Genomic DNA, 25,795 nt, shown 5'->3' with positions numbered 1-25,795 from the left:
TTTTTTAATTTTGTAACCCCCCCCCCCCCCCGAGATGGATAAAAAGGATAAAAACAGGTGGATTTTGCTGCTTAATTCATATTCCACAAGCGCAGTGTTAATCAGAACGTCGTGTTTAGATTAGTGGGTCTGCATAGAAGATATTGTAATAAAAATGTTTTGACTTGACTTCCCCTTTAATGCATGTGGAAGCAGTAAAACTACTAATAAAAAAAAAGTTATATGGCCTCGAAGATTTTCGCCTATTGGGCTGGGTCTGGAACATTTCCCCCCGCAATAAACAGTAATTCACTGTATTACAGAATATACACTTGAAAGTTTATTGTCTTGTGACGTTGTTCAACCTCAGAGGTGTGGACAACATCCCACCCGAGGTAACTGCTCGCTCTGTTTGTTGCTTATTGTTCAAAAGCGTATCCAATAGGTGCACATCTGTTTGTCAGCAGCTATCTCGCACTAGCTTCACGCTCTAGTGAGGGTGGAACACATCTGTGGCTTTTATTTTTGAACCATTAGCACGTGTGCATGTGTTTCACAGCGCCTCAGCCAAGCAGCGGTCAGATCCTTCGCTGGCCTCCAGCCGCACCTGCCGGCTGCTTTTTCTGTTTTCCACCCAGGTGTTGTGGATGACGGTGCCCCCTGGCGAAGGGTCCACCTGAAGCAAGGACACCACTCTCTTTTTAACCTTGGCCCGAAGAGCACGGCGCAGCTTTTGCCGCGTGAAAGCGTAAAGCAGAGGGTGGGACACTGTGGTGCCGTAGGCCAGAGCCAGGAACCACAAGCGGAGGCTGACCAGGGGGTCGCTGGGACCTATGGCCAGGATTAGCATGTTGACTACAGACAGGGGAGCCCAGCAAGCGAGGAAGGTGGAGATGATGATGAGGGACATCCTGAAAACGCGGCGCTGGCGCTCTCGCCGGTCTCGGTGGCGCCGCACGGCGCGCCGCAGGGCGATGATGGCCGACACGGAGGCCTGGACGCCCATTGTGGCGGGCATATGGCTAACAGCCCCTGCGTCGGACGTGACCAGTGGGGCAGAAGAAGACATGGCAGGGGGGGAGGTTGCTGTGGGAGTGGGCGATGAAAAAGGTATGAGGGGAGGGTGGCTGAGTTGTTTGGTGGCATCTGCGGTGCATTGCTCCCTTTCCAGCTTGCCACTACTAATCATCTTCAGCTTGGTCTTCTTTTTGGGGGCTTTCATGTGGAGCGCTGTGCAGGAGGGGCCTATGAACCTCTGAGTCTTCTTCATGTGGGTGCCAATTCTGAAATTTAACGCCCTCAGGATTCTGGAGTAGGTGAACAGCATTGCCGTGACAGTGGTGAAGAATATGGGAACCTGCAGAATTAGGTGGTAATACGTCCCCGGGCCCAAGTGGTCGCCCTTCCCGCCGATGCACAACAGGGTCCGATTACGCCACGCTGGCACCACTGTGGCGCTGATGCCATTGGAGGACAGCGACAAAGCCGTCTCCTGTCCTCTCTTCGCAATCCCGTCGCCACTGCTCAACTGATCCTCCAGCAGTGGGATGAAAAACACAGCGACGGACGCGAGCCAAACGCCCGCCAGGAGGAGCGCCGCCCTGCGCGTCGTCAGCAGCCTGTTGGCCGGCCGCACCGAGATATCGTATCGGTCCAAGCTGATGACCAGGATGTTGATGGCCGTGGCCACGCTGGCGAAGGAGACGCAGGCCTCGTGAAAGCAGCACAGCACGGCCAGGTTGGGGCCCGGGGGCAGCAGCACGACCGCCAGGGTGAGAGGCAAACACAGCACGCACACGGCCACGTCCAGCACATGCAGGCTGACCGTCACCATGTTGCTAACCGAGTCCACTAAATTTGACTGGGAGCAGTAGAGAACCAGCACAGTCAGGTTGCTGCTGAAACCCAACACCAGCTCCAGCATGAGGAAGGCCGTGAGTGACACCTGGAACCCGAGGGAGTACGACATGTACCGTGATGCCGGGCTACTGGACCATGCCTCACCTCCCTGCTCTCCCCCAAGGCCGGCTGAGCTGGAGGTGTAGCTGTCGGTCTCCATGGCTGCCTCTCAGTCCTCACATATTGTGCCTGTCACTCTCTTGATGGGGTCCCGTGATACACCAGGCTGGGCTTCCATCGTGCAGGGACGAAAGAGAGAGCGAGAAGAACTGGGAACACAAAATGCAGACACGTGAGAAATGAACTGTGATGGACAGAATGAAAACACATTATTCTCTTTCAGCAGAGGTGACATCAATCATTTTCGACATGTACACATTTATCACTCTATAAATCCATCTATCCAGTTATCTAGTTCCTTCTTGTCAGTGCCTCCGATTAGCATTTTGGGCTCAGCCTCAGTTCGAGACGGGAGGCATGTCGCGTTCCGAACCGTAGGCCGCCACAATAAGCCATCACAAATGTGTACTGGAGCTCAGGGGAAGGAACAAATTGAATGAAAGTAAGTAATCAGACCCACGGGCAATCAACTGCTCCCTCGGTGGATCAATAAAAACCACAAGAATCTGCAATTTGGGCCAAATTGGTTACATTTCAACTCTAACTGTGCAAGACTGTGTAAATTATAGTAAAACAGGCCTACTACTTTGGTCAATGCAGAGTCTGACAAAACAAAACAGAAGGATCAAATGCACCTACAGTACCAGGCAAAAAACATTCACACTCACATTCACTATGGACAATTTAGTCTTCAATAAGCATATATGGAATTTGGTAGTTTCCCTAGAAATGATTTAATACAGTCTTGTCTAAGTGTCAAACCAAAACTTTATTATTTATTGTTCTCAATTATTTTATGTTACCCCCCCCCCCCCAACACCGCCACAGCACTCCACCGCAACTATAAATACTATTCATTTGCAGAGGTGTACTCTGCATAAACATTGTTTCCTTATTAACATTAAAGAAAAGAAAGAAGAAATATAGATCAACTTACAAAGAATAACTTTGCTCACATTGTTTTTTCGTATGTAACACAAAAGATTTGAAGTGCATCAATTTGCCTGAAAAATAATAATAAGAATAATGAGAGTGCCACTGCCACCTACTGTACTGGATGTGCAATCACCCCAGTAGGGCCCATCCCACTATTTGCGAAGGGCAATCATAAAGGCAGCATTTTAGACAGGGTTCTTACAGTACATTGGATCGTGTTCGATTGTGCAGATGTTTTACCATAATGCAATCATTCTCTGGGAAAAATCACTTATATAATGTCCAGTAATTATAAAATACATTTTATGTTGTTGATGGAATACTCCTTAATGATAAAAAAGCTTAAAAAATAGTGCTGTCAAGTGATTAAACTTTTTGACACTAAACTCCAAGCCATTTTCACTGAAGCAACCCCCTTCGCTCCCGGCTGTTTTACTTGATTTTGACTGATTTTGCAAGACCCACAGAATGTTGTGTTCTATTGCTATAAAAACATGGAACCTTCCAAAGGAAACAATAGAGTCTCTTCTATAATCAGGAAATAAAGTATATCTGTACTGTATCTGTTTCCGTTTAGCAGCAGTTAGCAGCAGAATATGCTTTCGATGTTGACATTTCTGGTGAAAACACCGTCAAAAAGAGCTTGTTGCAACATGGCCCTGGCTGATCTTTTATAGTCTGATGCCACCTCCTGGTCATTTTTTATAATAACTACCATTTCTTTAAACCACCTCTTCATGCCAGAAGCGGCATCAAAGCCTTCTGTATGCTCTTGCATAAAAAACATTAAAAACATATAAATACGTTTTTGGGAGTACATGACAAAGTATTAAAAAATGTATTTGGGTTTGTTTTGGGGTTTGAATGAGTTAACTGCACAAATGTCCGTAAATAATCATTGTAAATAATAATGTGTTTCTACTGCTATTGCCTACAAAACTTATAACAGATATTTACTTGAGTAGCAAATCTTGGAATTCACCCCCAAAAAATCATCAAATTAAAAAGTTTATTTAGATTCAAAGACTGTTCAAATAGCTTTCGTTAAACCTTGAATATTATTAATTATTCTGTAAAATGCAACTGTTGACCAAAAAGTGACTCAGCTACCGTGAAGCTGAGTTGTGTCTTATATTCATCTGATAGAAACAATTTTCAAAACGTCTCGCTTGCAGGTTTGGTTCTGCCGACGAGGACCACACTCGAGCAGCGTTGCGGTTTTGCTCCGACACGATACGCCAAAGATGTACAACTAATATGGTATTTGGCTTTGCAAAGTGCACAAATTGATTTGGATTTGTCCAATAAGCATCAAGAAAGTGAAATACGATCTTTCGAAAAGTGTGAGGTGGAGCTAAAAATAACCACAATCATCTGTTTGCTCCCATCTTAATCACAAATCTAAATAAGGGAACCTTTAGTACAGCACACATTGCACTTTCAGCGAAGAAGAATGAAAATAAACCATGCCATGAGTCACATTTGATATCATACAAAACACTTGTTAGCACGTCTATGTTTAGAATTGCAAACTTACTGTCAATTTGTTATCTGTCTTGCTGAGTGGAAGGTGCTTCTTTGTATCCTGCTAAGGTTGACATCACAGCAGTTTCATGTGGCGTTGCTATGACGACTACGGTGACTGAAGGAGCACTATGCGGGAAATAGAAAATCCTGGAACCAAAAGAGACCAAAGTCAATTGGGACCAAGGTTCAATAGCTGCCTCGAACTTTAGGGCAAACGATTTTTATTATGTTACAGTGACAAATGTATACCGCAATATGCTTCTAATTGTAAAGGCCTGCACACGGAGGGTATTTAGCATCTTGTTTTGTATTGACAGGAGCAAGGATAAAGAAAAGCGAAGCCAAACGAAATTTGCTCATTACACGAGGCTTCAGATGCAATCAATAGGACGTGTTTTAAAGAAAATCACACTTCTATTCAGCTTCAACTATTGGCTAACATTTCAAAGTCAACAATTAAAGCACTGGAAGAGGAAGCTGCAAATCAAGAGTGCAGGCAGCGAAAACCAAAACATCTCACGACGATCAACCTCTGTGTTGCTCAGTTACCCTTCAGCAAACTAGTAGGGTTGCCGTGGCAGCTGCTCTGCACAGGTGTCTACATGCCAGTGGCAGCATTGTGAGGGAAGCACAACAGAGTTCAACCACAGTTAGTTTCAAGCATGTACACAGTGGTATGAAAAAAAAGACACCGTTTGTCAACAGGAAATCTTTTTAATGGGGCCCTCAAAGAATTCCACTAAAACTGACTGCTTTCTGTTGACATGCGTTTTGTTCTCCCTGGATACTGTAAAAGAGCGGTTGTGGGAGGAAACGGAAGTCCCTAAAGATCAACAGTACACTTGTCCTGATTATTTTTAGTAATGCAAGTAAATTATGGACTTCTTGTCAGGCAAGCCTTGATAACACAAGCGAGAAAGCAGTTTGGACGTTCGAACCCTAAGTGCTTTTTCTCTCCTGAGTGGTAAATGGGCAAAATGGGAGGTAAGGATGCACACAAGGGAAAGTTAGGTGCACAAAAAAAGCAGTAAGTAAAAAATGAAGGCCAGTTTATGACAGTTTTTTTTAAATGATTGTTTCAAGGATTCCAAAAGGATCACACATTTGTTTGTTAGCACGTCGCTCACCTGGGAACTGAGCGTGAAGGATAAAACGCCACGCAGTCAACCAACAGCTGCAGTTCATTACAGAAAATGAACAGCTGAGAGAAGGAGTAGAAAGGAAGAGTGGGAGCTGGTAAACAAGGCCTCCCGGGGAACAGAGGTGGGAGCTTCTTCTTTTTCCCCTGCTATGAAATCTTACATCAGTCTTGCCCGGACCGGAGAGAGAGAAAGAGAGCTTGCCTGCTTTCCAAAATATTCTTAATTGCTTAAATTCCAAACTTAGCACTAACAAAGTTGTTGACAAAGTACAAATCTAGATCAGCCTTCCCCAAACTTCACATTAGGAGCAAAACGGGTTGCAGGTCATTTTCTTTGGGGGTTCAGGGATTGTCAGAATAACATAACTGTAAATCAGTAGTTTGAATTCAAGTACCACTTCCCATGGGGGCCACTAGATTACTTCAAGTGTTCACATATAACTTAAAGAAGAAGAAAAAAAAATCGATCCAGTCTACTGCTGATCGTCATTAGGGTGTGATACAACCTGATCAAGTAGCCTATGGAGGCGCAGGCAATTAACATTTTTCGTAATTAATTGCATGACTTTACTAGTGAAAGTACATGACCACTAGTATGTGCTGGACACTCGGGTTAAGAGAGGGGCGGAGCTGTCAACTGATCACCACCTGCTGGTGTGTTGGCTCCGATGGCGGGGTAAGATGCCGGTCCGACCAGGCAGGCCCAAACGTATTGTGAGGGTCTGCTGGGAACGTCTGGCAGAATCCCCTGTCAGAAAGAGTTTCAACGCCCATCTCCGGCAGAGCTTCTCCATTGTCCCGGGGGAGGCGAGGGACATTGAGTCCGAGTGGACCATGTTCCGCGCTTCCATTGTTGAGGCGGCCGATCGGAGCTGTGGCCGTAAGGTGGTTGGTGCCTGTCGTGGCGGCAACCCTCGAACCCGCTGGTGGACACCAGCGGTAAGGGTTGCCGTCAAGCTGAAGAAGGAGTCCTATTGGGCCTTTTTGGCCTGTGGGACTCCGGAAGCTGCTGACAGGTACCGGCTGGCCAAGCGGAATGCGGTTTCGGCGGTCGCTGAGGCAAAAACTCGGACATGGGAGGAGTTCGGTGAGGCCATGGAAAACGACTTCCGGACGGCTTCGAGGAAATTCTGGTCCACCATCCGGTGTCTCAGGAGAGGAAAGCAGTGCGCCGTTAACACTGTGTATAGTGGAGATGGAGTGCTGTTGACCTCGACTCGGGACGTCGTGAATCGGTGGGGAGAGTACTTCGAAGACCTCCTCAATTCCACTGACACGCCTTCCTTTGAGGAAGCAGGGTCTGGGGACTCTGAGGTGGGCTCCCCTATCTCTGGGGTCGAAGTCGCCGAGGTGGTTGGAAAGCTTCTCGGTGGCGGGGCCTCGGGGGTGGATGATATCCGCCCGGAGTTCCTAAAGGCTCTGGATGTTGTGGGGCGGTCGTGGTTGACACGTCTCTGCAGCATCGCGTGGTCATCGGGGATAGTGCCTCTGGATTGGCAGACCAGGGTGGTGATTCCCCTTTTTAAGAAGGGGGACTGGAGGGTGTGTTCCAACTTTAGAGGGATCACACTCCTCAGCCTCCCAGGTAAGGTCTATTCAGGGGTGCTGGAGAGGAGGGTCCGTCGGGAGGTCGAAACTCGGATTCAGGAGGAGCAGTGTGGTTTTAGTCCCGGCCGTGGAACAGTGGACCAGCTCTACACCCTCAGCAGGGTCCTCGAGGGTTCGTGGGAGTTTGCCCAACCAGTCCACATGTGCTTTGTGGACTTGGAGAAGGCGTTTGACCGTGTCCCTCGAGGAGTCCTGTGGGGGGTGCTTCGGGAGTACGGGGTACCGAGCCCCCTGATACGGGCTATTCGGTCCCTGTACGACCGATGTCAGAGTTTGGTCCGCATTGCCGGCAGTAAGTCGAATTTGTTTCCTGTGAGGGTAGGACTCCGCCAAGGTTGCCCTTTGTCACCAATTCTGTTCATAACTTTTATGGACAGAATTTCTAGGCATAGTCGAGGCGTTGAGGGGGTCCGGTTTGGTGGCCTCAGCATTGCATCTCTGCTTTTTGCAGATGATGTGGTGCTGTTGGCTTCTTCAAGCCGTGATCTCCAGCCCTCACTGGAGCGGTTCGCAGCCGAGTGTGAAGCGGTTGGGTAGGACAACACCTCCAAATCCGAGACCATGGTCCTCAGTCGGAAAAGGGTGGAGTGCCCTCTCCGGGTCGGGGATGAAATCCTGCCCCAAGTGGAGGAGTTCAAGTATCTTGGGGTCTTGTTCACGAGTGAGGGTAGGTTAGAGCGGGAGATCGACAGGCGGATCGGTGCAGCGTCTGCAGTGATGCGGACGCTGTATCGGTCCGTTATAGTGAAGAAGGAGCTGAGCCGAAAGGCAAAGCTCTCGATTTACCGGTCGATCTACGTTCTTGCCCTCATCTATGGTCACGAGCTGTGGGTCGTGACCGAAAGAACAAGATCCCGGATACAAGCGGCCGAAATGAGTTTCCTCCGCAGGGTAGCCGGGCTCTCCCTTAGTGATAGGGTGAGAAGCTCGGTCATCCGGGAGGGACTCAGCGTCGAGCCGCTACTCCTCCACGTTGAGAGGAACCAGTTGAGGTGGCTCGGGCATCTGGTTCGGATGCCTCCTGGACGCCTCCCTGGGGAGGTGTTCCGGGCATGTCCTACCGGCAGGAGGCCCCGGGGACGACCCAGGACACGCTGGAGAGACTATGTCTCTCGGCTGCCCTAGGAACGCCTTGGGGTCCCGTCGGAGGAGCTGGCTGAAGTGGCAGGGGAGAGGAAGTCTGGGCTTCCCTGCTAAAGCTGCTGCCCCAAGCGACCCGACCCCGGATAAGCGGAAGAAAACGGACGGACGGACGGACTTTACTAGTTAACTCACGATTAATCACAAATTTTATATCTGTTCTAAATGTGCAATATTTTTTTTTTAGGTTTTCATACTCTTGTTAACAAAAGTGGGAAAAATGTTAAACTAATTGAAATAGTTCAAATGAATTTTTGACCATCAATGGCAGTGAATTAGTTAAATGTGTCATTAATTAATGAAATGACGTATGATTATTTGTAAATATATATATATAATTATTTCTCTATTTAATTAATTATTTCATGGTCACTGTGTTGCGGCGTTTCATGAATTTATTTTACCTGTCAAACTCACCCATCAAAGTTTGGTGGGCCGGTCCTAACACTTGATTGGTCACCCTGCTCATCAAGTCAAGGTCAGAATGTCAGAATAATGAATTGATGCAGAGTAGCTAGTAAACACAATTCAATCGGCTGGGTGGCGCTATTGACATCAATAGGTGAATTACCATTAGACTCAGATTTTCGCTCTCATGAGGGGCTTTTTGAGACATGGAAGTCACTTTTTTCGCATTTCCTGTAGTCATGTGACACCGCTCGGTAAAAGGAAGAAAAGGAAGTTGGAATTACAGGGCCACTCGCTTTTGTGTCGGAATTGCTTCTTGAGGGGACAACAAGTTTTATTAAGCCAAGGCTACCGCGGCTCCATACACGCATACTATTTATTCTCGTGATGTTCATGAGCAGTGGTCCCCAACCACCGGGCCGTGGACCTGTACCGGGCCGTGGGTACCTTTGGACCGGGCCGCGTCGGGCCGCACAGTTCAAAGAATAAAAAAAAACTTACTGTACTTCCGGTTAATTGATTAGCCGAGGCTGAAAAATATTTTATTTTGAAAAGTGACCAGATTCTCTCTGTTTACGACGGACTCTTGACACATGTCAAGATGCTAATTATCTCTGTCGCGTTTTGTTACCCTTGTTATGGTAGTGGACTTGCGTTTGTTGTCGTAGCCTTTTATTAATCAGCCGACGAACAGCCAAGCACCCCCCCAACTCACTGGGTTGCCGGTCTGCCAAAGTTGTGGACATATATGAACCAGTCCGTAGTGAAAAAAAGGTTGGGGACCACTGTTCATGAGGAGCCGTTAGCGTGACGTGACCGCCTACAAGAACTGCGAGATCTCGCAAAAGTCGAGGCGGAACATTACGAGAACTACGCCTCAGAAGCAAATCACTCTTCAATGGAAACACCTACAAGTCTCCAGAAGAAGAAAAAAGGAAAGGGGAAAAAAAAAGGAAACACCTACGAGTCAAAACTGTACTTTAGCGAAATAGTAGAAATATCGCTTTTATTTTTATGTTAGTTTTGCACAATAACAAGCCTCGATCACTCTATTTCAGCAAAACAAAACAAAACAACAACACCTTAGCCACCATGTTTCTAACCTCTTCAGGCCAAAGCAGTCGATTAGACAAGATTTGAGTGAATCAGTCACGCCCACTAACTTTGACGGGCCAGTTTGACAGATAAAATAAATTCATGAAACGCTGCAACACAGGAACATGAAGTGAAATAATTACATATATATTTATAGATGTAGGCAATTTAATTAATGACACATTAATTTAATTATTGTTTTATTTAATTCCATATTTAATTAATAAATGACACATTTAATTATTTCATGACGCATTTATTTAATTCCATATTTAACGAATAAATGACACATTTAATTATTTCATGACACATTTAATTATTTCATGACACATTTATTTAATTATTTAATTATTTAATGATGTATTCATTTATTTAATTTTGGCACTTTTGGTCGTCCATAGTAGCCAGCCAATCACAAGACATTTGGAGAAACACCCATCCACATTCACATCCATGGAGTCTTTGACGAACTGCATTAGTGATGGGAATGACAGTTCTTTTAAGTGAACTGAATCTTTAGAATCAGTTCATTAAAAAAAAAAAACGTTCAAAAGATTCGTTCATCGAATCGTTCGTCTACGCAATGTTGAGTGTGAATCTGGAACATTTGGCGAGGATGGATTTGGAGCCAATGAGCACAATCTCACTTTTGCTGCTTTAGATGGAAATTTGAAGAAAATCACAATTTGATTTCTTAGAGAGTTTAGTTTTGGATAGTGTGACGTTCACATTGAATGAAACCAGCACGTGATTATCAATGACTGATAGGAATGACCCCAGAGTCCAAGCTATGACCTTTAGCATGTGTAGGGAAATAAATGTGCTCTTGTAGTCACAAAAAAAGGACGTGAAGTCCTTAGAAAGGGCATGGATAAGGTTCTACATTTGTATATTAGAATCCCCCAATACAATTACATTGAAGGAGTGAACAGATATAGTGCTGTGAAAAATTATTTGAAAATTGAATATATTTCACTTCCTTCTTCTTGTCGTCTAACCATACTGTCATTTTGACAACCTGTTAAATGCAGCTTTTCCCACAGGAATAGCAAGATTATTATCCCTGCTTCTTCTGCACTTCACTGCTATTTCATTTCACCTATTGTGTGCCGTCTTGTCATCATACGTTGCGTCGTCCAAAAAGGAAAGCAATTAGATGTTGCAGAGCAGTTATTTGGTCTCACACAGTAGCACTGTGGGAGTTCACTTCCTGCTGAGGTTCTGGTTCTTGAGTCAAAGACAAAATGTATCCATTACTCAGGTTCATGTTATTTATTTATTTATTTAGATAAGTCAAAATAGGCCATTGCATTGAAAAGGGATATAATAAGAGTGCAAGGTGGTGATAAAGTGAAATCAGACCATAAAATGAGGGGTATACACTAAGGTATTATATATATTTTTTACATTAAAACTAATTTGTGCCAGATATTTGTGCTGTAATTGATAGGACAAAGAACAATTAACAGTTTCTGATTCAATAGGTTAACATCTAATAGTGTACCAAACACATATATGTGTATGTGTATATATATATATATATACACATATATGTGTATGTGTATGTATATATATATATATATACTGTATATATATATATATATATATATATATATATATATATACACATATATGTGTATGTGTGTATATATATATATATATATATATATATATATATATATATATATATTAGGGATGTTAGAAAAAATCGATCGTATCGCAATATATCGCAATATTACAGCGCGCAATTCTCGAATCGATTTGATACGCGGCCGAATCGATTTTTAAAATTACATTTTTTAATGGAAATATTCAACAAAACGTCTGACTTAGGGTTAGGATTTACACATTAAGCATGTAAGAATGCTATATTAATGGAACATTAAGCCATAATATTTTATTTCAGTGCTGTTCAAACATGAAACAGACTGCAACCTATTTGTTAAATGCAGTGGCTGAGTTATAAGCCTGAATTTTCCGATAAATAAATACATTTTCATACAAATCTTACAGTGTACATGTACAAGTTGAGTGATTAGTATTTTCTAAATTTGAGTTAAAAAAAATCACAATAATCAATTTATAGATTCATATCGGGATGAATAAGTATCGAATCGAATCGTGACCTATGAATAGTTATACGAATTGAATCGCCAGGTACTAGGCAATTCACACCCCTAATATATATATATATATATATATATATATATATATATATATATATATATATACAGCTTGAGAAAAGTAAAGGTGCCTAATTTCATTTAAAATTGCCCAAAAATTTGAATCCAGAAAATGCGTTTGCAAACAAAGGCTGATGTTGAAATAATTTGCACGCGATGTTATATGACTATCAATGACTTGCTGTCAGTTGAAAAATTCACTATTCGTTATTTGCTTTGCGGTGTTTCGATTATTATTGCAGAAAAAAACAAGATTGAACTCCCCCCTAACACTCTTGCCAAAAAGGGAAGCTTCAGTCACTTCCCTCTTTCAAAGCACAAATTCCAAGAACGCTCATCACTCAGGATGAAACAATGCACACAAATAAAAATGGCAGCATTCAAAAGACCGCGATGTGAGGGGGCGGTCGACAGTGCAAGAGGACGCTTGTGGCAGATACAAGTACACACATGTACTCTCCACTTGTGTGCGTGTGTGCAAATAGGTTCCCTATTGAGACATCAAGCTGTTTATTAAAGCGCTTTCTCTCCAGTCAGCACACCAGGATGGAGACAATTGTCATGTCTGAGCATAACATTTGCTCGGCGCTGCTTGGAGTCAAGCAGCGCGTGAAAGGCACAGACACACACACACACACACACGCTACTTTTCTCTCACACACTCATCTTGCTGTACCACTGCGCACCCACTGAGAGCAATTGTAGGTATAAGTCAAACAGAGTGAGGATGATGGTCTCATCTGATGCAGCTCTGGAGTACATTAGAGGCTCACAAATGTTCTGGCTAGTGCGTGAAATGTAAAACAAATAGGAGATGTACACATAATCCCCCACTGAGGGTGACTCTCAGCTGGATGTCTGCTTTAAAACGCCCGCTCTTTAGTACAGCTACCCCATGTGGAGGGGGAGGGCCATGACTTTCACCTTCAAATGTGAGGAAAGCTTCTATTTCGTGGTCCACTTTAAAAGCTTTAGACATCAGAGAAAAAGCCATCAGAGATTTTAGTAGTAAATATTTAGCCAACACGGATTATTTTTCACCTCATTGATCATTTTGCACTGTAATCTTGTAGCCACTCTGAAAGACAGTAGAAACAGTGTTGAACTTGAACTTCAATTTATCTTGCTGAAGATAGCTGAACATTAAGCCTTATAGAGACCCTTTTGCAACCCGGCATTCTAGCGTCACAGAAGTTAACGATTCGTACATTTGAGGAGCAATGCTTCTTGAGAATAGCATATTTAAAACTGGTGCTGGTGTTTTGCAAGGCAAGGCAGCTTTAACGAACGCCTCCAATCTCGTCGCATTGATAAGACTATTTAAATGTTAGCGACATTTTAAACTGTTTGTTTCTTGACTCCAAAGTATTCACATGACGTCACCGAACCCCACCTATCGACCCAGTAGGCCTTTCGTGGGGCAAACGACCATCAAGACAACGCAACCAAATGCTGAGGAGCGCTCGTGTTGCTTACTACAAGTTACTTTCATTCATTCATTTGTTCATTCATTCCAAACCGCTTCACAATGGTGCAAACGTGTGCCGTTCACGTGTGCAAAATTTGGCGAACAAAGATGTGAAATTAAACTTCTAGATCAGACATGGGCAAACCCCGGCCCGCGGGCCAAATACGGCCTGTTATGCGTTTCAATCCGGCCCGCCGAACTTATCCAATAAGGCTAGAAAAAATATCAATTTTTTTTTTTTTTTCTTGTTTTTGTTCAGCTCAGTGGCCGAGTGGTTAGAGTGTCCGTCCTGAGACTGGGAGGTCCTGGGTTCAATTCCCGGCCGGGTCATACCAAAGACTATACTAGACTATACAACTTCTATACACCCGGAAAATATGATCACTGGGTCCGGGGTCTCACTAATAAGCTCGTTTACGCACAGAAAGGGGACAGAAAGATACGCAGGGTACATTCATAACAACGTTTGCAATTTATTAAAATAAACGGGAGAATGGCAGTAAGCTTAACTCAAGATAACTGATTCAAAAAATATAATTCTTCCTGGATTTGGACATTTACAGCAGGAGACGGCACGGTTTTGTGTTGAACACAGCAATAATGTCCTGATAGTCCAGAGAATCGGTCAATTCTTTTTTGAAAGAAAGCAGGGACAAAGAGTTCAGTCTATCAGTCAACATTGTGGCACTGTTGCATGTTTTGATCCTTTTGACAGCTGAAGATAGTCTTTCTACATGTTGTCATGGGTGAGGTGAGGAGCGCGCATGCAGGAGACTGTTGATATTGGTGAATACATCCCCGGGGCGTGCGTCGAGCACTTCTATGAGCGTTTCCTCGTTGGCTTTTGGCTTCTTTTTGAGCTGCTGCACAAACACCGTGTGCTATGCGTCCCCCACGGAGATGGAAAAGTGGTCAGAGACGGATTGGATGTACGCGCTTTGTCCTCAGCGCGTGACAGGCAGCAGCAGCTATCATGCAGCCGCATGTGTCACACGTACTGTGGGCCGGGGTTAAAAATGGGTGGGCCAATGGAAAAAAATTCTTTAACTTTACGCCTTGAATTGAAATATATTAATAATAGATGCAGTCACCAGGTTTGACAGATCACAGTGTATGTGCTATTATAATCTATTTACATTTCTCCTCCCACTTTGCCAAATAGTGTGTAAATGCCGCATCTTGCATATTCATTGAGGCAAACGTACTACCTGGATTAGGGCTATTTTATAATAATCATAATAATAATAATAATAATACATTTCATTTAAAAAACAGCACCTTTCAAAACACCCAAGGTCACTTTACAAAGCATAAAAACACAGTAAAAGTTGAGCTAAAACAATAAAAATGAAGCTATTGGAAAAGCTGTTTTAAATATGTGGATTTTGCACATTTGAAAAACGCAGTCCTAAGTGCACACTATAAGTAAATTGGGTTGTACATTTATCTGTGTGTTTTTACTGTGCTATGAGGTCCAAATGCTCCTGGTCCGGCCCATCTGTCAAAATTTCAAACCCATTGTGGCCCGCAAGTCAAAAAGTTTGCCCACCCCTGTTCTAGATAGTATTCACATGCCGTCATTTGCCCCACATTGTGTGCCGGTCCATGGAATGTCAAATGGGAACGGCAAAGAAGTGTCCGGAATGACAAAGATACATCGAAAGGATTTCCAACCAACAAAGTCTACCAAAGTGTGTTCTGACCAGTTTGATTAAGGTAAGTGACATTGTAAGATGTTAAAAATGCGTTTACCATAATGCGATTGTGATATATGTGAACCGCTAGCTGTGGCTAGCTCTGGCTAAAAATAGATTTGTGGTCAAGATGTTCGATTTTGAGATCTCTCCGAATACCCTCCTTAAGGTTTTTTATTTTCCTTTCCCAGCAGCCCAAAAGTTAAAGTTGTTGTTAGAGTGTACGAAAATAAGTGATGAATCAACGATGTTGTTGTTATTGTTGTAACATGCTAGCGATAGCAGTTAGCACTTTCGGGGGAACTAGCTGCTTGGTTTAAAAATAACCCGAGATTCTTCACCTCGAATTCACAATTGATAAATGCACATAGCAACCCAAAAAATCCAACAGTACGGAAGACGCAAGCATGTTCGCGTTTTAAGAGCCATCCTTAGAGCATATGTTTTCAAGTCGTCCGGTACGGGCAGTATCGGCAAATGTTTGTAATCCAATCGATTTCACTAACCAAACGTTTCAACGTGTACCGATGCAAAGAGTGTTGAGCTAAATTTTCTGCATATGTCTTGCTTACACAAGTAACGTTAGAGGAAGCTGGGGGTGACATTCAGTGAATACTATTTATATAGATGACGACCTCATACTCGGCCATATCCTAAAACGTACAGGGAGTGAGCTATAAATTTCTAAATGTCCAATTTTTGCACATTCATAGTGCCCCCCCCCCCCCCCATTCACCAAAAGATGATTGATAAACAATTAGCATACATCTCAAAACATTGAGACCAAGGAAAATACTACTCGCTAGAGTTATGGGTAAATACAACAGTCCATGAGTTGCTGTTAATATTACTGATTACAACAATGATGACATCGCTCCAGGCACAATCACTGCAACGTTAACACCAATAACGCAAGCAGAATTGTTCATTCCAAGTCTTTTATTAGGCATCTGCCTGGATTTTTAAAACCCTTAATTGTGGCTTTTGTTCAATAATACTGTTATGAAGCTATCATTTGTGTCAAACCATAATCTTTTCGGGGCCATTTTATCATCAGCACTCAAGAGCGTGCAACTGGAAGCGGTATGCCAGCATGAAATATAGAGAAAAACATGAGGTGGGGAAGAGCTCATTTTTGCTTATCTTGAAGAACATCATCTTTAATGTATACTTCTGGTGACGGAACAAGATAAAAGGACTGAGAGCATCCACTGCAGCCATTAAAGATTTGACTGTATTGGGAAACAGATTCATTATTCAGGTGGACTTTTTAAGTCTAGAAAGGTGCAGTTTGGAACAAATCATGCAGACTTGGCACTGGGGGCCTTTGTGTTGTCCTGTTACCTGAATTATTTATTTCAGAGCTGAAATAGCCAGCCATTGAAAACTATAAACGGGAAAAACAGTTAGCAGAGGAAAATGGAGAGAAAAAGAGATGCACATTTTGACTGAGGAATTCTTGGTCAACTGACGGAGAACCAAATAGGGAATTAATATGTTAGATTAGGCGGCATGAGAGGAATTGCAAGGCTTTAACAAAAACACATGGGCATCCTTTTCCCATCTGTTTTCATTCCTACATGATCACAAATCAAACACATAAACACACATCAGACACTACAAAAATCAAGTGTATGGTCATTCAAGGGATTTTGAAATATCTAACGTACCAAATAGTGCTTTCAACTTTTGTGTTGATGACCAGTTGACCTTCCTAAAATAATGGCCCAATTCATTTTTTTTTTAATAAAAGAAATGCAAATTATAGGATTAATTGTTATTATTCTTAAAAACATAATATTTCTGAAACAAATGTTGGTGCATAAGTTGTCCTCCAATTCTGGAATGACCCTTAGACACATGATGGAGGTTATGATCGACCCCACAATGTTGCAAAGAACAACCCGTTGCTTCTTCTTCCCTATTCACGCTGCCTTCCCCCTGACTGTTGTAATTTTCTGTCTGCAGGTGATTTGTGCGAAGAAACACATGAAGCACAGTTTACATGAATAGAATGATTGAGGGCCAAATCCAGTTTTGACATGCTGACTATAACTGTAAAATGCACTGACATTCAGTGGAACTAAACTACAGTATAGGGCATAAGAACACACATAAAAACTGAAGAATTATATGTTCATGTGAATGGTTCATACTTGTATGCTACTGTCCTCATTGTATTGCTGTTTAGTGTGCACATATTATGGATTGATAGATTGGCCATAGGACATGCATTTTTATTGTGTGTGTGTGTGTGTGTACCTTGCTTATACATATGAAAAACAATTGAATGTGGACACTACTCAGCTTTAAATTATTCCATTAAATGACAGTAAAATACCGCTGCATTACGGATCAACTTCTACCACTGCCATTAAATAGTTAACCCCCACTAAGTCGAAGTTACACAATTTTTTTCTGCAGAACATATCTAAAACTGTTGGCTGAAAAAATCTGTTTGTACCTATTTTTGCCAATTTTTTTATTACCGTATATCAACATATCTCAACTAATTCTGAGGTATTTGAGGACAAGCTGACAAAAATACATACAATTTGTTCGATGCCAAAGTTTGTGACCTTATTGCTGATAATGCCATATTTTCCAAAATGGCGTCTTCATTATGATCTGTTTGCCTGACCGTTTTTGCGAGACCCACGGGAGATGTCGGGGCTGGACTGTTCTACCGGAATGACACCTGTTGTTTGTTGCTAGCGATGGTGTGGGAGTGCAGCAGCCAAAAAGCATGTGACATGGCGACTCTTTCCACATTTAAGGAAACTGTGAGCCCTCAAGCTCTCAGATTTATTTTCTTAAAAATTGATCACAGGACATTCTATTGTTTTGTGTGTGAAACAAGGGGTCATTTTTTGCACGTTTTTTTTTAAAGTATTTAAAATGTCATAACCTCCTTAATTTTTTATTACGGAGGCATAATGCATTACCTTGAGTAATTTTGGGGGAGGCTTTGTTTTTAATTTTTTTTTTCTTTTTTCTTTTCTTTTTTTGTGGGGGTTTCTGAGTAATTGTTATCTGTTTAAAAACATTTTTTTTAAATGTTTTTTCAGAATATTTTTTTTCTGGTTTTCTGAGTAATTTTTTCAGTTTTTTTAAATAATTGTTTGTCTGTTTTTCTGAATATTTTTTTCTGTTTTGCTAAATAATTTGTTTCCCATTTTCCAGAATAATTTCCCCGTTTTTCTGAATAATTACCACCCCCCCCCCCCCCACACACACACACACACACACACACACACATTGTTGTTTTTTAATGAAATTTTTTTTTTTTTTAAACAGAAACAAATATTCTGAAAAATCTGAAAAAAACAAAAAACAAAGCTAAAATTAGTCAGAAAAACAACAGGATTTTTTTCAGGTGAATGCAATACGCTTCTGTACCATATTATCAACTAGATTTACTTAATAAATAGGCTTACAAAAAAAAATAGTCATGTACCTACATATAGCAGCATGATAGAATTCCAGTAGAGGTCTGCCATCAACTCTTGCGGGGTTGATGCCAGAGAATGCAGAGTGGTAAACTTCTCAAGAAGATGTAGAGAAAGGTCTGGTGAAAGTATTGGCAGTGTTGGAAAGTAAAACAAATCAGCTAAGGTTGCAGAGGAACACAGATAATGAGATGTTTGCAACATGCAGAGATAGAACTTCATAAGTCATATTACTTGACTTAAGTCAGACTTCAGTCTCCAGTGGCTAAAACTTATGAAAGGCTAGACTTGACTTGGTATTTATTCTTGAGTTTCAACATGATTTAAATTTGGGGAATGAGCAAGATGTTTTGGCTCAAAGGGGAAATTTGCAGTTATCACTTTATTTGCCAAGCACTCGTGGGCATGCACATCCCTATGGCCTTGCGCTGACCTGTGACCTTGACACCACAGAAAACATTATGAAGTCTTACGATAACACTACACACTAATTAAGCTCAAGTTGTTAAATTGAGCCTTGCATGAAAATATACACGATCACATGACTCCATTTTGACTGTTAACATGATTTGAGTGCCTAAAACCAAATGAGTGGCAAGCAAAACATCTGAATAAACTAACAAGGGTGAACGCACCATTTTCTGTGTTCTGTCCAGCAGGGGAGCTTATCTTAAGTGACCTTAAAGTAGTCCAACAATAACAACACACGCACACACAATATAAACAACACACTGCGTGTCAAGTATATGCACAATGAGCTTTTTTGATGTTTGTTTGCTGCAAGGAGCACTCCCAAGGGAGCGTGGGAGAAATCCACAAGCCCTTGACTGTGCCAAGACCTACTCCCACGTACAAGCGCCCCTGCAGACTCGAATAGAAGGCATCCAGCAAATCGCTATTTGCATCATGTACAGCAAGCAGCGTGCAGCGCAGTGAAACTCGTCAAAACTCCGAGACGATATATTCGTTCAATGGACATGCAATAAACATTATGCGTATTGGAGCAATTACTAGTTCCAAGTAACGATTCAAAAGTTGCAAATCTTTGCTAAGCGTGACACTTGCATGTTCAGTTGAAAAATTCTCCCATCTGCTTTGTAGAAGTACATACTGTACACATAGTGAGAGACTTCGGGTTGTACTCCTACCTTGAGGCGGGGCGCTCAGCTGCTATCCATGCCCATAAGCCAAGTGTGGATGTGAAGCCTCTTGTCCGTCCGAGCACATGTTGAGCTACAACAGCTTCCCTGGCAGTCACCGAGATCCGTACGCAGCTCAGCTCGGCGGGATGCGCGCGTATAGCAACAGCAGTCTCCTGATGGATGCACGTTGCACACAGAGATGACACGCAGTAAGAGGGGGAGGGGCCTTTGAGGACCTTCACCATCATCATCATCAGTCAGTGTAGCTCACATGGTTTGGTTAAGACGAGTAATTTTAAGTAAAAGTCTATGTGTGTAACATACTCCAAGCAGAAATCGTTTATGGATGACAAAACCAAGCATAGGGGGGCTTGTTTATTTGCAGATGAGTGTGCAATAAAGTTGTCTAAAGATAATCCCACAAAAAAAAGTCATGCAAATTCATGTTCAACCAATTGCCTCATTTTATTGATATATGCAGTTCAACAAAACTGTGGTTATACTGACAGTCATTCGTGTTGTCACGAGCAGGGACAGAGCATCTTGACTACACATGAGGTGCATTGTGACATTCCACTCAGTCAACCTTGCAGGCAATTTGTCAAAGATCCATCCAGCTTTATGACCTTTAACACATTCAGTAATATTTGCTTCCGCCAGCCCCCACTTTTCTCTTCTCTCTCTCTCCAGCCTGCTGTAACTGACAGGACAGAAGCAGCGACAATTAGGGAAGCGGGGGAAAGACAGCTGGATCTGTTGCCAATTATACTGACTTGACCAGGCTCCATTTTGCCATACACAAGCTTGAGACATGAAGAAAAGGGGGAAAATAAAAGTACTTTATCCGTTCATCTCTAGTGGATTATATTTGACAACCAAGAAGATTACGGAGTTTCAGCAGCAAAAGTAACAGAAACGGTCAGATTCCAACATCAGTAGGTTGCTCGACCCAACAGAAAGCTCTGCAGCTGCCCGATTCGGCTCTCCCGGTGCAGCAACATGCCCTCCTCCGGTCTCTCCTCTACTTTGCCCTCCTCCAGAAGCTGCTCCATGTACCAGGAGGAGCCCAGCAGGATGTGGCCAGTGGCCTGCATGGAGAAGACGGTCCATCGTAAAGCCTCCCTTAAAGCACGACACAAACACGCATTGTATTATTCTCACCAGTAGAGACAGTTTTCATACACTCATGAGAAATGTGCATTACAACATTGTCACATTTCCTGCGTAATCGTCATCTTAAAATAAAAAAAATACATGATCACTGACACGATTTTTATTTATTTTTTTCTAAATCATTTAGCTCTCCAGTGTTGAGGCAAGCAATTGTGAAATGTAATCCTCTCCCACAAGGTCTGTGCCAGAGTTGATCACCAGCACCTCTTTGTGATGACATAACTCCTCACAAAATTAATCTCAGAAAAATCTAGCCCATTTCAACTCTGCCACCCACACCGGTTCGAAGACTAATACAGTTTACTCTGCGTGATATTTTCCCTACACGAAGTACAGTGCAAATGCTATTGTGCAGCTGGTTACAATATATGTAGCATACTCAACATAGTGATAAGGACACATGCATTCTAAACTTAAAACATCAAAATACAACAAGAACTCATTCACTCACTTCAACATCTTTTTGGCCTCGTAACAGCGCACTTCATAGGACAAGGAATAAACACCATACAGTGTTGCTTTGACATTCAAGCAGCCAATGAAATCACTGGGGTTGTTCTTGTACAGGTCAAAGGTCAGCTTGGCCACATCTGTCCGGTGCTGCGGCTTGTGTTTGCTGAGCTCGTCTTTGAAGGGGCTGTTCTGGAGAAAGACAGTCAGGTCAAAAGGGTCGCCAACTCGGCTCTTGTGTGACGGGAACAAAAGTCGAGGTCATTAAAACAGATTTTGAAGAAGGTCAAGACTTCCGAGGATTCGATTGCAGCATTTAGGGCCACCGTGCGATGGTTACAAATACAACTAGAATCCAGGCAAAGGTGCTCATTTCCATTCACTTGAATGTTATCCGCACAACACGGATGCCACTCGCATATATTTTTACCGCAACATTCGCCATTTCATTCACAGGCACTTATTAATCTATGAATATGGTTAAATATTGCTTAAAAATGGACATCAACCCAAATGTTTTCTTGACAATAATAGGTTTGTGCCCCCACTAGTCTCAACGTGACACTGATTAATACCACATTTGTGGAATATGAGTTAAGCAGTAAAATCAACCAGTTTTCATCCATCAAGGGGCGGCCATTTTGACACTTGCTGTCAACTGAAAATGACATCACAGTTTCTTGGGGAACATCCAATCACGGCTCTGCTTCAAAAAACAGGTGAACCCTGATTAGTTGTTACTTAAGCAACTGTGATGTCATTTTAAGTACAGAAAGTGGCAAAATGGTCGCACCACGAGATGGATAAAAATGGGTGGATTTTGTTGCGTAATCCCTTCAGACCCGTATTTTACTGCTGGGCATTTTTATTTTATTCTTTTCCCAATTTTGACTTTTTACCCCTCACATATGAAAAACATGGTATAACATTTTTGGGGTTGTCTCATGTTTTCATGTGTTATAGTGGACACCAGGATAATATGGCTGGAACGTGTTAACTTACAAAGCTCATATGTAACATTTTTAACACGAACATCATGCAAATCAACTTACGATTGTGATTGGTTAGCTAGGATCCAATCATTAACCAGAAGTGTTGATATCATCCAAATTATGCGTTTTATCGGTTTACTGTAGACACGCAAATATGTCATGTCCACTGCAATCCTCTATGGGTTTGAAGGGGTTTAATTCACATTCCACAAACACAATATTAATCAGAATATTGCGTTTTGACTAGTGGGGCTGCTTGTAACTGCTGTATCTCCATCGCTTGGTGGTGCATGGTGGGCATCTGTGTATCACTCTCAGAACTTGCAAATTGATTTTCCATCTGTGTGAAAGATTTTGTCCATTTTGATGGGCTATAAATTTACAGGTCATGCAGTGTGACCATAACCCGGCTTCTGCTGCTTCTCACCGCTCCCTCAGAGGATCGGTCAAATGTGGAGAACATATTTCACGGCACTTAAGTGTGTGTAACAATCAGTGGTACTTCCACTTTAATGTAAATGGCACTATAGTTGAAATATGCATAAAACGTCCACATAATTATAATTACAATTAGGAATTACAATAGTGAGACGGGACATGTAGTCTTTTGACTGTGGCTCTTGAGATTTATTTACCGATTAAAAGCCCAGAAATTTACCTCGCACTCAGCTGTTTATTTTATGTTGCATACTGCACAGATGTCACACATTCAGGCATGCAAGGACAGATCAAGAAAAAAGGCACACAAATAGTGCTGCGCCTCTTCAACTGAGAGTTGGAGATGTGTCAGTGCCTTGCTCAGAGGCACGCAAACAGCAGTAAAGAAGCAGTCTAGCATTTCTCCAATTAGTTGACCCTCTGGTATCTTGGCCGAGATAAGCTTACTGTCACACATTTCCAAATATCAATTGTTGGAGCCAGCTAATCCGCAGTGCCACCTAGTGGTGTATGTGACACAGTACCTGAAATGGGGTCCACTTCTGTCCTTTCTCCAACACCATGAGGACAGTGTTCTCAGGCAACGTCATGAAGAACTCCTCTGTGTCCACGCCTGTGCCATCTTCATCCAGCACCAGACCACTGGCACACAGCACATTTAATGAATCGCTCACCTATACAGGGAAGAAATTGAGACATTTATTTGACAAAAAGAAAATTCATGACATCAGTTTCTCGTAAACATTCACCAGCACGAAGTCATGTGCGCTGCTGATGCTAAATAAAGTGGGTGAAAGATCACTCAATTTATGGTCATTCTTTGCCTTCCTCTGTCCACACCTTGTTGATCAGGTCTTCCAACGCATCCGCCATGATGCCCTTCTTCAAACTGCGGTCGGCATTTGTCACTCGGAAAGGTTTTGGCCGAGGAGCTCGTCTTGACAGAAGCTGCTGGGTCACGGACGCACTGGCTGACATGCTGGCAGTCACACACCTTGTGGAAGATTGGGGGGGGGGGGGGGGGGTGCTGGCATCATAAGAATGATGCAAGAATTCATGAAGGGTTATCTTACTTGGAGAAGGAAGACGGGGTCAGGAGGTTGAGAGACTTCCAAGCATAATCCATTGCTAAAGAGCGAGCACCACAACCTGTATGGCAAAGCTGGTAATGAACACCACAATATGATTCAAAGTTGTTTCACATTGAAAAAGTTTAAACAAATACACACCACAAGGATGCAAATGAGCAAAAAAAAAACCAGCTCTTCCAATGATTTATACAATATAATCCTGAATGTGGTCACCGAAACAGAAACTCAGCAAAAACGCGCACACACACCCTTCCTTCTCTGAACAACTGAATCACGGCGACAGCTGGCCAGCGAACCTTGTACTGTTAAGCAAGTCAAATGTCATCATGCAGTGTCATTGCACAAAACTGCATGGCCACCCCCCTTGAATGTCCTGGACTGACACAAAGCTAAAGTGTATAAAGTTCACCCAAATTGTCTTTCAGAAAAGTTAAGATCTCTGTGTGCTAACGTCATGAAAGATAACAATGCAGATTTTTTTTTTCATTTTAAAGAACCATTTACTACATTCTCTTTTAAAGAAACATTAACTAAAAATGTAGTTTAAAAAAAATGTTAATTTTTTTTTAAAGACCTGAAAATCATCATCTTTTGATCAGTCATTATTCTATTAATAGCATTTGTTTACTTTATACTGATCCAAATCATCCAACCTTGAGGTTTCATTGAAGGATAACTGTCACTGCAGCCTCGAAACCCACAAGGCCACAATTTCCACACAATTGATCTTGAAGGATTATTCAATCTCACATTAATTTACTATGCCATTGGCAAGACGAACTTATTAAAATGTGTACACTGGGGAGGAGCCACTGCATGGCAACCAGTTATATTTGTTTTTTTATTTGGCTCCTAAAATAAAGACAACCTCTTCTCTCATATATTGTATATATTATATAAAAGACACCGCTCCGAGACCACTATATGATCGAAATGCTTTCTTTGGCCTAAGAGAACAATATTTATTTGGAGAATCTATACTTCTGGAATTCTCATGTATTTATTTAAATACTTCACTGGCAGTGGTGAGCCACCAGGGGAAGTGATAAGATATTCTGAACGAGCCTGCTTAACAGCAGCACCAACATGCACTAACAGCCTAAAACTATATTATAAGCAATAGGACTGTACTTTAATAAATCAGATCTTTCGTTCTCAGAAGGCCAAAGCATTTTAAATAGACAGAGATGACGTTATACTATGGTTAGGGGGTGCTATCAACCGGTCAGAATTGATATTGCCCAGTTAAGCCACCCCAGCATTTTAGTTTATATCCCCCTTTATCGATCAAGAGCGAAAATAAATCATGGCGCCGTGCCTGATTATAGAGAGAAAAATACAATGACCCAAATTCAATTTTAAGAAAACTAAACAAGGTAAGATGTAGAAAAATTTGTATTATACATGCACAAAATTAAAAGACAAAAATTCCAGACTTACGTGTTATGTGCTCCTGCAGATGCGGCGTTTAATTTAACCCACCTGTCTCACGTTCGAGACTGATGATTGCAGAATGTCATGTGACTTCCTGTTATAACCGGAATGTATGTTTATTGTGTTCTTTAATCATTATTTATTTATTTCACATTTAATTATTAACATGTTACTTTGGCAAAAGTGAATGACTACTTAATTGTTAACTAATAATAATAGATTAAAACAACCGTTAGTGTGTGTGACTTCATAGTCTATCTCAGCGTCATACGACTCACAAATTGCAACATTTATCCAAGGTTAGTGTGGTATCTTCAATCACTTGTTTAGTTTCCACGATATTTATATTTGCTTCGTAAAAGATAGCTCGTTAGAGAATTGAGAGGGCGAAATAGGTCAACCTTAATCGACTCACGTAGATTTTTTTG

At 42.2% G+C, this 25,795-nt stretch overlaps 2 protein-coding genes across 7 annotated transcripts; both read right to left on the bottom strand.

Moving 5' to 3' along the window:
- On the bottom strand, positions 1–19,932 carry LOC144056707 (G-protein coupled receptor 22-like). Of its 3 annotated transcripts, none has more exons than XM_077573717.1 (3): positions 19,796–19,932; positions 4,472–4,608; positions 1–2,147 (listed from the first exon to the last, which is right to left on the bottom strand). In XM_077573717.1, exon 3 carries the CDS (start codon positions 2,036–2,038, stop codon positions 533–535), a length of 1,506 nt encoding a protein of 501 aa, XP_077429843.1. In that variant the 5' UTR covers positions 2,039–2,147; positions 4,472–4,608; positions 19,796–19,932; the 3' UTR covers positions 1–532. The 3 variants fall into 3 exon arrangements, with proteins under 3 accessions (XP_077429843.1, XP_077429844.1, XP_077429845.1); XM_077573718.1 differs by lacking the exon at positions 19,796–19,932 and adding an exon at positions 5,589–5,951; XM_077573719.1 differs by lacking the exon at positions 4,472–4,608 and having other exon boundaries at positions 19,796–19,890.
- A 297-nt stretch (positions 19,933–20,229) lies between these two features.
- cidec (cell death inducing DFFA like effector c) lies at positions 20,230–25,473 on the bottom strand. Of its 4 annotated transcripts, none has more exons than XM_077574160.1 (6): positions 25,374–25,473; positions 23,916–23,991; positions 23,683–23,836; positions 23,367–23,516; positions 21,414–21,604; positions 20,230–20,911 (listed from the first exon to the last, which is right to left on the bottom strand). In XM_077574160.1, exons 2-6 carry the CDS (start codon positions 23,966–23,968, stop codon positions 20,722–20,724), a joined length of 738 nt encoding a protein of 245 aa, XP_077430286.1. In that variant the 5' UTR covers positions 23,969–23,991; positions 25,374–25,473; the 3' UTR covers positions 20,230–20,721. The 4 variants fall into 4 exon arrangements, with proteins under 4 accessions (XP_077430286.1, XP_077430287.1, XP_077430288.1 ...); XM_077574161.1 differs by having other exon boundaries at positions 23,916–24,004; positions 25,374–25,449; XM_077574162.1 differs by lacking the exon at positions 25,374–25,473 and adding an exon at positions 24,072–24,239 and having other exon boundaries at positions 20,230–20,877.
- Between the last annotated feature and the right edge of the window lie 322 nt (positions 25,474–25,795).

This window comes from Vanacampus margaritifer, chromosome 8, assembly GCF_051991255.1.
Source record: "Vanacampus margaritifer isolate UIUO_Vmar chromosome 8, RoL_Vmar_1.0, whole genome shotgun sequence".
Taxonomy (NCBI): Eukaryota; Metazoa; Chordata; class Actinopteri; order Syngnathiformes; family Syngnathidae; genus Vanacampus; species Vanacampus margaritifer.
Note: the sequence above shows the minus strand (reverse complement) of the source record. Positions and strands in the feature narration are given on the sequence as shown.